This window comes from Macrobrachium nipponense, chromosome 45, assembly GCF_015104395.2.
Source record: "Macrobrachium nipponense isolate FS-2020 chromosome 45, ASM1510439v2, whole genome shotgun sequence".
In the NCBI taxonomy this organism is placed as follows: Eukaryota; Metazoa; Arthropoda; class Malacostraca; order Decapoda; family Palaemonidae; genus Macrobrachium; species Macrobrachium nipponense.
Window position 1 is genome coordinate 3,858,513 of NC_061105.1, and position 17,138 is coordinate 3,875,650.

A 17,138-nucleotide genomic window follows, 5' to 3' on the forward strand; every position below is an offset into this window, starting at 1 on the left:
ATTGCTATTCTGGACTTCAAGCTACTATAACCCTTTGCCACCAAAGCAACAACTGTATGTCATGTCATGTATCAGAAAGTACCTAACCCCTCTTGCCAACAAAAAAAAAAGATATGAAATAGTTTTTACAAGATTAAACCTAAAGCATATACACATCAATACTCTAAGTAAACTTAAAAAAAAAAGAATGTCTGTTTATGAAGGATAGTTCCTGATGCATTACATGGGGGTAGCAATCACCTAACAAATAGCAATAACGTCTTGAAAACTGACAACCATACAGAAGACTCTCATTCTTTAAAGGTGAGAATACAGCGAGATCCTCTTCTTGTGCATTCAAATCTAATAACTTGTTTTATATTCACTTGAAACCATTTCAGTGCATTACTGTATATTTTTTATTCCTCTACCTTCGCTCAGTATTAATATACAAAAGCATATTTTTTTTTAAATATTGTTGGAAATCAATTTAACAAACCGCTTCCTTGAAAATATGACTTAAAACAAAGATGTTGGGTGGAACTGGAAAATGTTCTAACTTTTTCATTATCACTTTTTCATTAGTTAGGGCAATCTTATCATTGTGGGAATCGTTTCAAGCGATATTTGTAAAATTTAATCAGCAAATTCAACCCTAAAAAAATTTCAATTGGAAAATATGAAATATAACGAGCTATACAATATGCTTAAAATATAATTTCTGTCTTTAGTGCTGTGACAGCATACAACTGGGCTTTCAAGGCCTTAAAATACTGCGTTGAATTGGTATTTTCACTGCGTGCCTAAAAATTTAATAAACAAAAACTAACATAAGCAAAATTAAAGGATTCAATATAGCTTCCAGAACTAACAGTGTGAGAAGGTTGTATTTCAAATATATCTTTTAGCCACCACAAACTATAAACCCAAGCGACAAACTCTTGGTCAAGACGACGACGACTTCCAACAGTCGAAAAATGTCCTGAGGGATTTATACGAATGGGTTACTCTAAGATATACTAAGCTTTTTGGAAATGTCCAAGACAAACGTTTAATATTCAAGGGGTACTAATATCCCTTACCTTACCTTACAGACCTTACATCTTGTTCGGGTTGCCCCAGGTCCCTCAGTGTGAGGCACCTCTAATGTCTACCAGAGAGTTGCTAGTACATCTTCCGGTATATTTTGCATCTTCCAATCTTGGATGGTCTGGGATGCAGTTTAGATATTTGTCGAGCTTATTCTTAAACACATCTACGCTCACTCCTGATATATTCCTCAGATGAGCTGGCAACGCATTGAATAGACGCTGCATTATCGATGCTGGTGCGTAGTGGATTAATGTCCTGTGTGCTTTCCCCTATTTTTCCTGGTATAAGTTTTGGGCACTATTAATCTACCTCTGCTTGCTCTTTCTGATATTTTTAGTTCCATGATATTTTCTGCTATTCCTTCTATCTGTTTCCATGCCTGAATTATCATGTAGCGTTCTCTTCTCCTTTCTAGACTATATAATTTTAAGAATTGTAGTCTTTCCCAGTAGTCTAGGTCCTTAACTTCTTCTATTCTAGCTGTAAAGGACCTTTGTACACTCTCTATTTGTGCAATATCCTTTTGATAGTGTGGGTACCATATCATATTGCAATATTCAAGTGGACTACGAACATATGTTTTATAAAGCATAATCATGTGTTCAGCTTTTCTTGTTTTGAAGTGCCGTAACAACATTCCCATTTTTGCTTTACATTTTGCCAACAGAGTTGCTATTTGATCATTGCATAACATGTTCCTATTCATCATCACACCAAGGTCTTTAACTGCTTCCTTATTTGTGATGGTCTCATTATTAGGTCCCTTATATGCATATAGCTTTCTTTCTCTGTCTCCATAATTTATTGATTCAAATTTATCAGAGTTAAATACCATCCTATTTACCTCTGCCCAATCATATACTTTGTTAAGGTCTCTTTGTAGAGCGTTCCTATCTTCATCACAAGTAATTTCTCTACTTATTCTTGTGTCATCTGCGAAACTACTCACTACCGAATCCTTCACATTATTGTCTATGTCTTCAATCATAATAACAAACAGTATTGCAGCTAACACCGTACCTTGCGGCACACCGGATATTACCTTGACTTCATCCGATTCTCGTCGTTTGCAATAACTATCTGTTTTCTGTTGTGTAAAAATTCTTTTAACCATCTTCCTACTTTATCCACGATATTGTGTTTTCTAATTTTCTTCGCTAATATATTATGGTCTACTTTATCAAAAGCTTTTGCAAAGTCTAAATAAACCACATCTGTTTCATTTCCGCTTTTCATATTTTTGAATATGTTCTCACGGTGGACTAACAGTTGGGTTGTGTACTTTTTCCGGGTACGAAACCATGTTGTCCTTTATTAAACAAATTATTTTTTATTAAATGTTTCATAATATTTTTCTTCATTACCCTTTCATACACTTTCATAATATGTGATGTTAGACTCACAGGCCTATAATTACTTGCCTCTAGTCTTGATCCACTTTTGAAAGTAGGGGTAATATATGCTAATTTGTGCTCATCATAAATCTTGCCTGTATCTACACTTTGTCTTAATAATATTGCAAGTGGCTTTGCGATAGAATGAACTACTTTCTTTAACAAAATAGCAGGAATTCCATCAGGCCCTGCAGCAGCTCCATTTTAATTTCATTAATAGCCTGCACAATATCAGCTTCATTAATATCTATGTCAGCTAAATATTCACTATTTTCATCCCCTTACTTCTATCATTATCTTCATTATCTATTCTAGGGTGAATTCTCTCTTATATCGTTCTGCCAGTATGTTGCAAATTTCCTTTTTTTCATTCGTTAATCTCCCTCAATTCTCAGAGGGCCTATTTCTATTCTTCTTTTATTCATCTTCTTCGCATGAGTATAATAGCTTCGGGGTTTTGTTTTGCTTGATATTTAATAGGGTTTTTTCTTCCAAGTCCCGTTTTTCATTTTCTTTTGATTGTATAATCTTTTGTTCTGCATTTTCTATCTTACTTTTTAGTTCTATAACTTTCCATGCATTTTTTTTCTTTTGCAAGACCTTTTTTCCACTTTCTGATTTTCTGGAACGAGATCCTTCTGTCTCTTGGTATGCATGAATGATGTTTTACTTTTCTTCTTCGGTATATATTTTTCCACTATTTTCTCCAATATTTTATATAATATCTCCGTATTTACCCTTATGTCATCACTTACGAAAATGTTATCCCAATCTTTGTTTAATTCTTCATTAATTTCTGACCATTTTTATATTTTTACTGTAGAAGTTTGTATTTTCCATATCCTTCCCACTTTTTCATTTCTTGCTTATCTCTTTTTCACTTTGCTTTTGGAATGAAACTGTTAATTCTATGACATTATGGTCTGAAATATTCGCATTATAAACTATTATTTCTTTAACATAATTCATCTCGTTCACAAATACTAGGTCTAAAGTATTTTTCCTTTCTTGTTGGCAGGTGATTTATTTGTTGAATGTTGTATTCTAGTAGCATATCTAATAGCTTTTCAAATTGCCTCTTATCTTCTGCACTACTATTACTCTCTTTTTATATGTATAAGTACAACCACAATCTCCTATTCGTTCTTTCCATTCTACGAAAGAAGTTGAAGTCACCAGATAGGAGAATAGTCCAGTCCTTGTGATTTCTACATATATCATCCAATTTTTCAATTATTAAGTCAAACTCTTTAGTATTAGGAGGTCTATATATTACTATGTTCATCAATTTTTCAGATTCAAATTCTACCGCTATTAGTTCACATTCTGAGTTACTATATTTCTCATATATTTTTCTTGTTTTTTGTCTTTCCCATATATTGCGGTTCCTCCTTGATTCCTATTTTTTCTATCTGATCTATAAGTTTGGAACCCTTTTATTTGATCATCCTTCCCATTCTCTTGGGAATACCAGGTTTCACTTATATTCATTATATCTATTTTCTTTTCATTTTGGGTTAGTTCTTCTAAGTACTCTATTTTTCTTTTTGAGTTACTCGTAACTAAACCCTGCGCATTCATCACTATGATGGTTTGCGTGTTTTCTCCTTCATTTAATACTGGTAGTAATAAGGATTTCCCATGTCTCTTTCCTGTTCTGGTATGTTGTTCTTTTTTTCATTTCCAGAAATTCTGACATTAAAAAATCCAACTTTTCCATAATATTTGATCTTCCTTCATCATAATTATTCATTTTGTGTCTGAATCTGCAATTTTCTCCGTTTCTGCAATATCCTCTTGCATAATAAATCAGTTATTATCTCTTGAGTAGAATTTCGGAGCTGATGCTTTGAAATTTTTTGCTGACACCTCTGCATATCTCATTGGTGGTTTGCTTTTCTCTTTTACCTGATATTCTTGATTTCTCTCTTTATTTGTTTCTTTCTTATTTTGGATTTTATTACTTGGTTGGTTATTTATTTGATTATGATTCATGGCTACAGGGTGCATATATTTTGCATTTTTTTGTCGAACTTACATCCTTTTCCTTCTTTTAGGTTTTTACATATTTTTGGATGCAGATCTCTGCAATCATCCCCATATCCATCTAAGTATGCACATTTACCATATATTTCATAGTTTTGACATATCTTAGGATGTTTGTAGTAACATCTTTCTCCAAATCTGCAATTCCCTCTTTTCAAAAGGTTGCAGATTTTGTCTTTCTTGTCTGTATTTTCCTCTTTCCCGTCATTGTATAGATCTGGGTAGAGCCTCTTCGGGAATTTGCTTTTCTGTTGTCATATCGTAATTTATTTCTTCGTAGGTATGCTGCTTTATTGCCTCATATGTAGTATCAATGAGTATCTCTGCATCCATACTTTTATCTTGTTCTTTGTTTTCCTTATTTTTTTCTGTCATTTCATTTTTGTTTACTTCTCTTCCGTTTTCCTCTTCTTCTTTTTTCTTTTTTTCTTCTTTCCTCTTCCTTTCTTCTTCCTCATCCTCAACTATTTGTTACATTCAATCTTGATTTAATAACATTGTCTATCCATGATAGACATGTTGAACAAAAAATTCTTGTATCTTTTCTCAAATCTTGTATTACCTCAGCACACTGTGGATGGGTCGGAATGTTGCATGCAGCACATTTTCTGATTAGGTTTTGTGGATTGACTATGCTATACCAAACCTTACACAGTTTTGCATCTTTTGGCATTCTTTTTCCTAATGCATCAATTAGGATATTCACAAGATTCACCTTATTCATTTTCTTTGTCTGTTAAATGGGTTCGTAACCTAAAACAGGTACAAATTACCAAGAAATATTCTAATTAAGTGGAGTTTGTGCAGGATCTTGCTTAATTATAAAATAAATGAGTAAAATTGTTGCCTAAACACTTCAACTGTAAGACTAACATTGACAGGTGGCCTATGGTTGATAAATACTAACCTTGATTAGGCTGTAAGATCCCAAGCGATGAATTAAATGTCTAAACTTCTATTTTGCCGTAATTATATGAAGTCTATGGCTAGAATATCATTCGCTGGGCCAAATTCGCAAGCTGTCAAGTTGATTAAAAAAATACATAGAAAAGTCAACCTTAGAAATTGACCTCCATCGTAAATTTTGGAATCGAGACTCAGGCAAGAAACCATTAAAAGAGACTGCGAAAAAGCCACTACTACTTAGATTGGACCTTTTATTAATTAAATATATGTAAATGGTCTTTAAAATGTCGCTAAAAGGCCAGGTAAATGGCCAATTAACACCCACAGACGAGCCACTCCCCTCCGCTGACCCCGAAACCTCCGACCTGTCAAAACAAATCGGACGCTTTCCCTCCCCCGACACCTCCACTTCAGCGGCCATTTTCGACCTCTGGGCGTCATTTCCTTTGAAAAAAACACAAGCCGAGTCCTTCTCCTCACCTTCATGAAACCCCAGGAAAGACGAGAGGGAAGTCGTGTCATAACTCGCGTGGGAAACTGTCCAATTTCATCGCCGCCGCCGAGACGTCAATAGCAGAAGGCAGCCATGATGGGGAGGTTGTGTGTCGTCTGCTATATGAGACTGTCGTCGGTCTGCTTGCCGCCGTGGGTTCCTCCTCCCCCTTCGAGAAAAAGGCGCCTTTTCGCCCTTCTGAGGCGCCCAAATACGCGCCAAATAACGAGGCGAAAATCGACGTTTATAATGGCATCTTCGAAAAGTTTCTCGAGTCCTTCCCGACGGCGAATTTCTCTTTTAATAACGGCAGAAATCAATCCCGTTCGGCGGCCGCGTTCGCTTTGGTCGGCGCGGCCTCTGGCATCGGCGAGGTCGACTTCTCCTGTCGAGGAGGAAATTACCTCAGTCTTTTTAATACATACATTAATAATTAAACTTCTTCATATCTTAGGTTATAATAATTCATTACAAATCCCCGTCGTAGTAAGGCGTCCTTGGGGTGGGTTTTAAAAATGCCGCCATTGCAATCGGACGACAAAATGCGCAGGTCAACCTCTATAAGGCTCATACTTGACGAGAGAAAGAAAGAAACGGAACATCTATTGTTTGCAATGGCAGTTTTTTTTATTCCCTGAAAGACGAAAGTATTCAGTTTAATAGGATTTTCATGTCTAAGAGCTTGCGTGCGCGCAATTGAAATACGCGTATACGCTAACGCTCATTCGAGGAGGTAGTATAGACGTGACACGCTCAAGCTGCAACTAATTTAGAAGATTAGTCTAATGAGTTTTACTCATTGAACTTTATATGATTGCAGTCTCTCTCTCTCTCTCTCTCTCTCTCTCTCTCTCTCTCTCTCTCTCTCTCTCTCTCTCTCTCTCTCTCTCTTATGGGCTCCTTTTATTAGATGGAATTCTGTTGTTACAGAACATTTTTACCAGTCATATATATATATATATATATATATATATATATATATATATATATATATATATATATATATATAAAGTATATAGGAGAGAGAGAGAGAGAGAGAGATAGCAGATATCTCACTACAAAACCTGGATTTAATAACTGTCTTGACAGCCGAACGGATAAGTCACTATCGTCAACCAAACCCAAAATACACACAGGTTCGAATCCTGCCTGAGAAAGATGCAAAATTACATAATTCTCTTTGAATATAATTTACTCCCGGGGAGAAGTTAATTCTCCAGGAATGTTTGCACGGCTTGGTGTCTGAGACGGAGGCACGTGAGTCTATTGATACGCGTTCAGACGTACAAGCACATCCATGCACACATGCACGAACCAAGATAACATTTTTAACCACTAAAAGTTGAGAGGAGAAATATGGCCCCTTCCTCCAATTGGCCTTTTGTGTTCAGCAAACAGGATTTGCGCCTCTTAAAGGACTTATAAGAGGGGCAGCAGCCAGCTTCCAAAGAAGAAGAAGAAGAAAAAGAAAGGGAAGGATTATTGTATTGATCTTTGGACTGATGCAAAACAAATGAGAGATATGGGAAATGAAAGGCAGAGAAAGATGGTGGAAAAGATTTATTCAACACTGATTACGTGTCCAGGAGTCTTACTAGGCCTATTCGAGTTCATGTTTTGAAATAGCTTCCTTCATTGTAAGAATGCGGGTCAGATTCACTCAAAAATATATGCACATACTAACTCATCATTCCTCTTCGTTCCTCACAAAGGTCAATGACCTCCTTCAGCACCCTGACGAAGTCGAAGACGTCACAGAAGGAGTTGTATGTGGGGATTGGGGAGACTCTCATCACGCTGGGTTGTCGGATGTCACACTAGAAAAAAAGAGAGAAAGTGAAGCTACATTACCTCCAGTCAGATACCTCATGGCGTATATATTCGTTTAGGTACAGGTAGGTCTGCCCCAGTCATACCACATCCTGCCCTATTTTTTTTTTTTTTTTTTTCAAATTCATTTTCTACAATCTCCAGAATTATTAAATTCGATTCCTTATCTTATCCAAGCCTGACTGAACTGAATTCTTCATTCAGGTATATACCACTGACCTCTGCCAGGCCCTTAGGAGCCCTCATGAGTTAATAGTCTGTTGATTCTGTCTGTAAGGGTTTTCATCAGAAGATTCAAACGAAGAGAGAAGGGCCTTTAATATACTCAAGAAAGGTCTGGAACCTTCCAGACAGAAAAGGAACAAACTTGACAGTTAACTAACCACAACTCCTCGAGCTTCCAGCAGAGAAAGGACCTCCAGCAAAGGCACGGAAAATTCCAGGGAAAGTTGGGACCCTCGTTGCATCGGATCGCGGGGTGTCACGATCGTCACCATGGGGACGTTCCCATCACGGCCAATCCCAAACTCCTTGTCTATCAGCATCTCCAGATAGCCCGTCAAGAGGAACTGCTTCCTCAGTATCCTGTCCATGCCTGCTTCGCATAAAATCTGTAAAGGAACCTTAGGGTATAAGACTACATAATCAAGTTCCTTTTTGCGTCAGTATTGTGAGAGTGACTCACTAAATGTCTGGCACAATGCTAAGGTTTCTAAAATCTTAAAGCTGTCTAGTAGACACTTCATTCAAGAATGGTATACAGATAACTGTGAAATCATAATCACATTATATTAACAGTGGAAGTCAACGCCATTTTCAAGACATATGAATAGTTTCCTTCAGGGAAAAGTTACTTTAAACATCAAGTTAAAACAAACAGGTACTGATCGTGAGACATGCTGTACGAATCAAACTACTCTGAACTAAAACTTTGCTTTTGTTACAGATGATTACTAAATCTCTTCAACAGAAATTGCCCTCGTGCATTTTATGGAAGAAGAGCACTTCAGCAAACACATCAACTATAGCTGTCACTTAAGTAGATTCCTGGACGAGCCCTATGCTGATTGGCTGGTACCTGGAGGAAGGCAGCTTCCAGCCAATCAGCGGCCGCCAAACAAATGTCTCGTAGGCATAGGGCTCACCCAAGAATCTGCCTTAAAGTGAACCAGCTACTATAGTTATACACTTCAAGCTACATGAAAACTGTTTTTCAGAGAGATTCTGGACCATACTCACATCAAGTCCTGGCTTCAGACAAGCTACAAGAACTGAGGAGGGAGTCGCTATCCTAAAAGCATCAATTCCTTCAGCCGTGTCACACTCCTGCCTCATTTCAAATTTGGTGGAGTCCTTATTGCTCCACCAGCCCTTCAAGTGGACCGCCTCGCGGCTGTCGTGCTTCGAGTTCAGGTAACCCCCGCCTATGCCTCCAGGACCTCCACACAGATACTGTTTTTGAGTAGGATTTATTAGGGAAAAGAAAGTCCTCTCCATTTCAAGTTCATCTATACATCACTGCCTATGTCAGCGTTAGCTTTCTTCAACTCACCTTGTTGGAACACCAACACGCGAAGTCAACGCCCCATTTGTCTAAACAGATTTCGACGTTGCCAATGGCGTGGGCGAGGTCCCACCCAACATACGCCCCCTTGGCGTGGGCTGCTTTCGTGATGACCTCCATGTCAAATTTCTGTCCCGTGTAGTACTGCACGCCGCTGAGACACACTACGCAGATGCTGTCACCTTCCTTCTCGAGGATCTAATTCCAGAAATGTCAGAAAATAAGTGACACCTCGTCATCAAATAACCTTAGAAGAGAATCTCAATGAAAGGAAGTTTCAGAAACAAGAACCAGTTGAGGAGTGAGTTGCTTCAGTTCACTACTGTTTACCATGTACTACCAATCTTTAAAAATAATTATTCAGATTTAACAGAACTCCCACTACCCAGAGGTTGTTTAAATATATCAAGAGACAGATAAAGTTAATACCCAACTCTTTTACTACTTCTTACCTGAAGTATGTCGTCTATATAGATCAAATGTTCTCCTGGTCTGGGACCAACTTCTAAGATGGCTTCATCAGGATCATAACCCCTCAAGGATGCCTGGGTCTTCATGACATACTATAAGTAAAGGAATTATTTTGAATGATTTCTTTCTAGTTTATCTGAAGTGCAAAGACGTTTAATGATAGACAATAAAAGTAATCATACGTTAAAGCAGCAAAAAGGTCAACTCTTGACAAAGTCAGGTGTGTATTGACAGTTATTATGACCTGCTTCCAAGCATTATTTCGGCAGCACCCATCGTTTAAAATTCTTAGTCTCTGTCTAAATCTAAAATAATGAACTTGATCACAAGTGTTCAAAATACCCATAAGGATATAATGCATGTGACATGACAAGCATATACCATTGATATCAGTCAAGGAAAATATAAACACTTTCTGTATTTTCTGTGCAAAGTTGGTAGAAATGTCTCTTCTAAGTTTCTGATATGCATTTTAATCAGGCGGTCATAATGGTTTTCGCATCATTTTAATGAACATCAGGACGACTTGGTGACTTAGGTGAACTCTGCAAACTTGGACTCAAGTGTATTGACAAAACTTCCTGAAATCTCAGCTATCTCTGAGTGCGACCCACTGTAACAGTACGTACCCTGTCAGAGCAGAAGGCGCCTTTCTCTATGAGTATCTTGTAGCGAGTCCTCGTAGGCTGGTAGAAAGACACAAGAAGAAGATGGAGGTTGACGCTAAGGCCATTCATGGAAGTGACGCACTTGGGATCAGCTCCTACCAACTTGGCAATTTCTTCTCGTCCGATGTGATCGCACAGTACAGTAGGCGCTGGTTTTGTCTGGTAGGTACCAGATCCCCTGGTATAGGAAATAACATATACAAGAAGCTTCAGGCAGAAGATCAACCAAATCTCACAACAACAACAACATTCGAGCTTACATTTTAGCCCATCGGTCCAGTTGATCTTGTACAAGGGCATCTACCATTTTCGGTTTAAGGCCTAAACTGAAGCCACAGAAGTAAAGGCAGTCTTCTTCAGCTTCCGTTGGGCTTACTTTTGCATTCGGCAGTGTTCCTTTCTTGGGGTAGTCGAATCTGGTTGAGGGAACGGTAACTTCAGTCTAAATAAGTTCAGACTTGGCTGAATTACAGAGGAAAACAAAGAAAAAGTTAGGTTTGAATGAAAAGAGAAAAATGGTTAAAGAACGGTGTAATAATACTGTTGAAAAAATTAAATTTCAAGTAAGCCTTTTTATAAAATGGTAAAAAAAAGTAGTTTCAGTTTTAGTTTGGCAAAAACTGGTGCATTTTAAATTTTCCTGAACTAACACTGAAAAATTGAAAGTTTTGGGCTTTTATCTTAAGTTTCACACTCCTACCTGACTTTCAAAGTGAAATGATTAAGTTTTGGACTGTAGTCACGTTAAAAAGATGAACAGGGGGGGTGGGATTCCATGCCTACATTTAATTATAAAAGGAGGGCAAAATAGCAACATATACTACAAACAGCAAAAACTTAAAAATATAGGAACAATCTTGACAATTTCATAATTCTCCAGTTCATCACTTTTGCCTAAACTGTCGCAGTGGATCAGCTTCATCCATGGCCTGAGCAAACTCCCTGGCGTATACGCTGACGTTGCGTTGGGCTGCTGCAGAAGATAACGCCTCAGCAGGGGAGGACAGAGGAGGAGTTGCCATCTGGGTGAGAAAGAGAGACATCCTCAGATTTATGCTATAACCACTAACTGGCCTCTTACTTAAGCCCTGTCCACACTAGTGGGCATTGCCCGACTGGTAAACACTGTTCCCATACCCCGTTTCACTATACGAGCTTAACTGACCGACCGATTACGGAGCCAGAACGAGGGAGTGTCTGGTAACACTGCTTCAGAAGTGAGAAAATATAAACCACTTCCTCTCCAGACAGCATCACCCATTGACCATAATTTATTCTGGGATCCTTTTGCTCGGTCACCTTTCTCTCTGCATTTACTTCCTCGTGGAACAACTCCTTAACATGAAATAACTACATTAACCCTACTCCGGAATTTTATCCACCCCTCATGTGTTTCCCAACTTCCGCTTCTTGAAACCATGATCATTTCTCACCAATTTTCTCATTGGGAGCTCTCTCTTTCGCCACCTCTTAATCACACTGCCTTATCTTGATAACCCTCAGATATATATTTTCATTCCTTGCTCGCCGGCCCCAACTTCAGTCTAGAATAAGCTCAGGCAGTTAATGAGCAGATATTATTCACTCACTTTCGTTCTCACTGATATATCCAGCGACTTGTTCTTCCACATACTCTGAACTAGTACTACGTAGTCAAATAAAACCTATTTCCTCATCATTATATATATATATATATATAGTATATATATATATATATATATATATATATATATATATAATATATATATATAGTACTATAATAATCTGATAACTATGTTCTGAACTAAATGTAAAGATTTATATATGATTGCAAACTGGAATATCCACTAACAAGCGGCTCATGCATTCTTACACAAATCATAGATGTAAATAGATATCAACTGAAACCACAAGAGCGCCAAGTACTTCTGTGTATTTAAGCAATTTCTGGGGGCCACAAAGTGCCATAAAGATGTGTTCCATAGACGAATGTACTCGACGTTCATAGGTTCGTTTCGTGGCTTCAGCTGATAGTCAAGTCACATATGTTTTGAATTTTCATCGCTTTCCACACTTCATTACGGGAACTTGAGCACTTTCGACAGAAAATTACTAAATTGCGAAGTCACGAAGAAGAAGAAGAAGTCGACACATAAACAAACCAGTTTAGTCCGTCAGAGAGATGGTAACTAAACGATGCCAACTACTATGACAAATCTTACCTCGGAGCCACTCATCTTCTTTAAGTTATTCCTGAATCTTGCACGTCAGAAAGGCAGACGAATCGTGAGCTTGAAGTCAGTAATTCGATCTAATCTTGACACGATTTATAAATGTTCTAGAATAAGATCGTAAAGATAAAATAAATCTCGATCTGATTGTCTCGTTAGCCATCAACACATAGCTTACGTCTATACCGTAGTACTACCCAAGTTGTCACTGACAGTGTATCTACTGTTTCTCTGCCAAGAGGAATGTGACCCTGGAGTGTTTTTGGCCTTGATGACTGTTAATCATTCATGTTTTTTTTTTCTTTTTCTGGTGCAGTTTGGGTGTTAAAAAACTACTAAGTTTGCGATAAAACTAAAATGCTCCCAATGAGACCCATTACACCTGGGTTGCTCTTAACAGTGAGGTTGTCTAACTCAATACGTTTTCATCAACAAAACAGCTCTTTATTTTTTCCTAATTCACATAGGCCTAATTTCCTCTGACGTTACATCACTAAACAGTTTTATCAACAAACCATCTCTATGGTTTCCTCATCCACATAGACCTAACCTCCTCTGAGGTTCTGTATTTCTAATATACGGTTTTATCATCAAACACAGCTCTATTTTCTCCTCATCCTTAACCCAAGTTGGTCTAGATAAGAGACGTAACCACAGCCTTTATCTCGATACGAGAGATAATGTTGCACTGGATCTGTACGACGATTTGTTTATGGGATGGTTGTCTGTAGAAAAACGCCCTCGTGTGATATCCAATATGTATTTATATAACGTTTCTCACTCAAAGCTAATGACTGAATAATAAGCATCTAGACCGCAAGTCTTAAATAGCTCAGTTGCCTTAGCAAAACCATAAATAATGAAATAGTTCCAATTATTTTAGTCAAATTAACATGTTTAAACAAACAATGCGATAAACATAACAGGCACAATTGTTTATACGAAACAAATTAACATGTTATAAAATAAATAACATTCAAACAACGCTAACAGTTTGAAAACTACAAATAAGTTAAATAAATTAACACATTTAATAAAAAAAAATAACTTAATAAAAATCTAATGTAACAGGGTGTTGTTATTGCACCCCAAAAGAGTTTCTTCCATCAACCCTTAGGTTAACTTTTGTTTTACGAATTTCTAACTAGACAAATCTTACGAATGAGCAATAGAATACTAACTCATTAGATGGAAATTTCAAAACAAATCTGTATTTTCCCCAGAGCTTCTGTGTTGTCTCCTTTTTTAGTGTCTATTCGCCTTCAAATACAGAAGTACAGCAAATCAGTTCCTTCCACAAGACGTGTTGAAGGGCCAGTCACAGTTTCTCCTTGCCTGGTTCCAGTACAGGTCTGGAGGACACCTGAAATAGTAAACCTGGTCGCCCAAGCATCTGTAGAAGTTCGAGCAACTAGTTGGGTCTGGGGTGAAGCCTGTGCTCTTGCATTCACTGACATTCACCTGGCCTGGGGCAGTTGGTGTGGTAACTGGGGGTCTGTTTGAGGTAGGACTGGGTTTTGTTGGTTGGGTGGTCCCTTCTGTAGGTGCCTGGGTTGAACTGCGAAAGACAGAGACGATGAGGTCAGCTGAGCCTTCAAAGTGACAGCATAAAGTCTTCTCATGCATTTATCAAGATACACAGACCACCGCGAGATTGATATGTTCGGATAATATAAAGTCCTGCGGGGTGTTTTAACATAAACGCTTTCACGACACTCAAATTGCATGGGTGATAAGAGAAGGAACTTCTGATAAGAAGCAGGTACTATCTTTTCTTACCTGGGGCCTGTACCAGGCTTTCCAAGGGTGTCCACGATGGCTCTCAGAAGTGGATTAGTGCCGGCTTTGCAGGTTCCTCGGAAGTCATCCATGACGATGTCCCATATCATGATACCTCCCAGTCCCTTTGACTTAGCATACTTGGCCTGCAATAAAATAAACAATCAGGATACGCTGCCAAAATTCTATACCCAGAGCTCAATCTGACTAAGCAAAATTATGCAATTCTGATACTCAGTTAATTAATTAGTTGTTTACCTTTCCAATGATTGCATCGATATCATCGTACCCGACCCACTGATTTCCTTTGGTTAGGTAAGGTCCAGCAGGATCGGAGATCTTCTTCCAGCCATCTCGCTCATGAGCTGAGCAGATTTCATAGTAAGCCAATGTGCCAGCATCCTTCATCAGTGGCCCAGGCGTTCCAGCTCCTGTTGCTGGTGCCCCCGGAGTTGCATCACTTCCAGCTAGTGTCCAAGATCGCCCGTAGAATGGGACGCCCAGAACTAACTTCGAAGCCTTCGCTCCTCTCTTGATCCAGTGGTTAATAGCAAAGTCAGCAGACAGTTCTTGCGACTGCCCAGGGGCTGGAAAGAGTGGAGCATGATGAGCAACTTGTTTTTCCCAGGATCCGTGGAAGTCGTAAGCCATGACGTGGATCTGGTCAAGATCGGCAGCTACGGCAGGGACATCGTAGCCTTGGTCGATGACGTTTTTCCCGGCAGACACAGCAGCGGTCAAAAGCATGCCGTGGGGATTGAACGCTTCGCGTAACTCCTTAACCCAAAGCCGGAAACCTGTAGATAGTCAGTTTTGTTAGTAAAGGGAATTCTGTACTCTTGATAATATCCATAATTGGTCATAGCAGAAACTTACATTATACAATAGCACACACAAAGTGACGACTAACCTTCTTTATCACTTGCTGAACTCTGATATGCTGGATATTCCCAGTCCAGATCCAGCCCATCAAAGCCGTATCGTTTCAGGAACTGGACAGCATGAGTTATGAAGTCAGCCCTCAGCTTTGGACTTGCCACCAACCGCGAATACTTATCAGTCCTGGAATCGGTCCATCCACCAAGACCAAGCAACATCTGTTGGTGATGAAGGGTTCACACCAGTTAATTATTTTCTAATCTGAGATGAGTTTAGTCTCACTTGTGATAGACAGTGTCAGGAATGTGACTGCAATGAATATGTGGACAAGAAGAAAGAGAAAAATCACCCACGGGAGCAAGTAAGAAACCAACCTTTGCACTAGGATTCCTCCGACGCAAGTCGACAAACTTCCTGTAGCTCGCTAATCCATCGTCCTTGTCCAGGTATGAGTCGTGTTCAGTAATTTTGAGTGTCCCTGCGTCTAGTACGGCAAAAGCGTAGATCACGTGTGTGCACAGTTCTACAGGGATGTCCTCTACCATGTATTTAGCAGCACCTTTGGAAGTACAGACGGACAAGTTTAGACGTTTCATTTTACAGGCAGAGTTGTGGCAAATATCTTAAGGCTTAGTTTATCTATTCAGACTGGAATAGGGTAATATAAACTAAAGATAAGTCTACGATGCTTACAGAATACATTCATAACATAACACATTAACACCCAGCATTTTACCTGTTCGATAGTGGGCCCAAGACGCGTAGTAGCAGACCACCTTGTCACTCTTAGCTCCTACGAAGTCTGGGGTTACAGTGAGGAGGGAAAGAAGAACAGGCAGCGCGCTCACAAACCCCTTCAATACCCAGGTGCCCTGCTGGAAAGATAATTGGAAAAAACTAATAAATTGTTTCATTGTACAGTGGAATATATATATAAAAAAAACAAGAGGTTAGGTGTTATAGAGTGTTTATCTAAAAGACTCTGGTAATATCAATCAGTTTCTGAACACAAGCTTCGCCTCAGGGCTTAGATTAAAACTGAACTCGAAGAGACTTACCATTGTGACTTTATGAAGAGTTCAACTCTCTTTCTCGGGGATATATATATTCTCTCTAAAAGGCTCTGAACCTCTTGGCTGAAGAGCTCCAAGATGCAACTGATGCACGTAGGCTCCTCTGACCGTCCTTATATTCCCAAGTGACCGCCGAAATCTCCGAATTACGGCGGAAATGATGACGTCACGAGGTGATAAAAGGTAAACACAATGGCCCACAGGCAGGCCACGCCTCTGCATCGGCTCTCCCGGGAGCCTATTCTCCCGGGAGTGTCATGTGTGAAATGAATCTTTTTTTTTTTTTTTTTTCCACTCTCGCAGGTGTGTGTTTTTTCCAATGTTACGAAAGAGGCGGATTTTTTATATTATTATTATTTTTGTAGTTATAAAACTAGGAAAAACGATTCGTATGAAATATTTAAGGATAGGAAGTTGCAGATTATATAAAATTCCTTCAGAATGTTCGTAATATTGGTCGAATAATATTGAGAGAGAGAGAGAGAGAGAGAGAGAGAGAGAGAGAGAGAGAGAGAGAGAGAGAGAATCTTTCCATTTCAATGAATGAGAGAGAGAGCAAAATAATTAGGGATTATTTATTCTTAAGGTTAATAATAATAATAATAATAATAATAATAATAATAATAATAATAATAATAATAATAATAATAATAATAATAATAATAACTTAGCCAGAAGGTAATAGATCTGTACAACGAAATTCACATGGAACAACCCACCAAAGGGGCCACTGACTTGAAATTCAAGTTTCCAA

General features: G+C 38.6%; 3 protein-coding genes across 9 annotated transcripts in view; all 3 read right to left on the reverse strand.

Annotated features, from left to right (window-relative positions):
* LOC135214299 (MAGUK p55 subfamily member 7-like) overlaps positions 1 to 6,257 on the reverse strand; it is a 43,031-nt gene extending 36,774 nt beyond the window's left edge. For 3 of the 4 annotated variants that reach the window (XM_064248450.1, XM_064248448.1, XM_064248447.1), the window contains exon 1: positions 5,898 to 6,257. The gene's annotated coding sequence lies outside the window, so the exon portion shown is untranslated. The remainder of the gene's footprint in view (positions 1 to 5,897) is intronic. The other variant, XM_064248449.1, reaches the window with a different exon arrangement.
* Positions 6,258 to 7,455: 1,198 nt separating this feature from the next.
* LOC135214302 (kynureninase-like) lies at positions 7,456 to 12,887 on the reverse strand. Of its 4 annotated transcripts, none has more exons than XM_064248453.1 (9): positions 12,645 to 12,887; positions 11,332 to 11,465; positions 10,704 to 10,859; positions 10,405 to 10,621; positions 9,757 to 9,867; positions 9,293 to 9,502; positions 8,980 to 9,192; positions 8,124 to 8,351; positions 7,456 to 7,727 (listed from the first exon to the last, which is right to left on the reverse strand). In XM_064248453.1, the coding sequence occupies exons 1-9, from the start codon at positions 12,657 to 12,659 to the stop codon at positions 7,590 to 7,592; spliced, it is 1,422 nt and encodes a 473-aa protein (XP_064104523.1). In that variant the 5' UTR covers positions 12,660 to 12,887; the 3' UTR covers positions 7,456 to 7,589. The 4 variants fall into 4 exon arrangements, with proteins under 4 accessions (XP_064104523.1, XP_064104522.1, XP_064104525.1 ...); XM_064248452.1 differs by lacking the exon at positions 12,645 to 12,887 and adding an exon at positions 12,349 to 12,566; XM_064248455.1 differs by lacking the exon at positions 12,645 to 12,887 and adding an exon at positions 12,296 to 12,565.
* Positions 12,888 to 13,404: 517 nt separating this feature from the next.
* On the reverse strand, positions 13,405 to 16,497 carry LOC135214301 (chitotriosidase-1-like). Its single transcript, XM_064248451.1, has 7 exons — positions 16,370 to 16,497; positions 16,048 to 16,186; positions 15,686 to 15,870; positions 15,343 to 15,529; positions 14,691 to 15,229; positions 14,433 to 14,578; positions 13,405 to 14,211 (listed from the first exon to the last, which is right to left on the reverse strand). The coding sequence occupies exons 1-7, from the start codon at positions 16,370 to 16,372 to the stop codon at positions 13,938 to 13,940; spliced, it is 1,473 nt and encodes a 490-aa protein (XP_064104521.1). The 5' UTR covers positions 16,373 to 16,497; the 3' UTR covers positions 13,405 to 13,937.
* Positions 16,498 to 17,138: the final 641 nt, after the last annotated feature.

What these genes read in the sequence shown, in the direction of transcription:
- LOC135214301 (XM_064248451.1), bottom strand. An exon ending in GGAGGAATCCTAGTGCAAAG is followed by an intron (nt 15,530 to 15,685) that starts GTTGGTTTCTTA and finishes CATCACCAACAG; the next exon opens with ATGTTGCTTGGTCTTGGTGG. An exon ending in TCGATGCAATCATTGGAAAG is followed by an intron (nt 14,579 to 14,690) that starts GTAAACAACTAA and finishes ATTTTATTGCAG; the next exon opens with GCCAAGTATGCTAAGTCAAA.
- LOC135214302 (XM_064248452.1), bottom strand. Translation starts at nt 12,405, where the DNA reads ATGGAACACATCTTTATGGCACTTTGTGGCCCCCAGAAATTGCTTAAA. An exon ending in ATATAGACGACATACTTCAG is followed by an intron (nt 9,503 to 9,756) that starts GTAAGAAGTAGT and finishes TTCTGGAATTAG; the next exon opens with ATCCTCGAGAAGGAAGGTGA. An exon ending in CGTGTTGGTGTTCCAACAAG is followed by an intron (nt 9,193 to 9,292) that starts GTGAGTTGAAGA and finishes ACTCAAAAACAG; the next exon opens with TATCTGTGTGGAGGTCCTGG.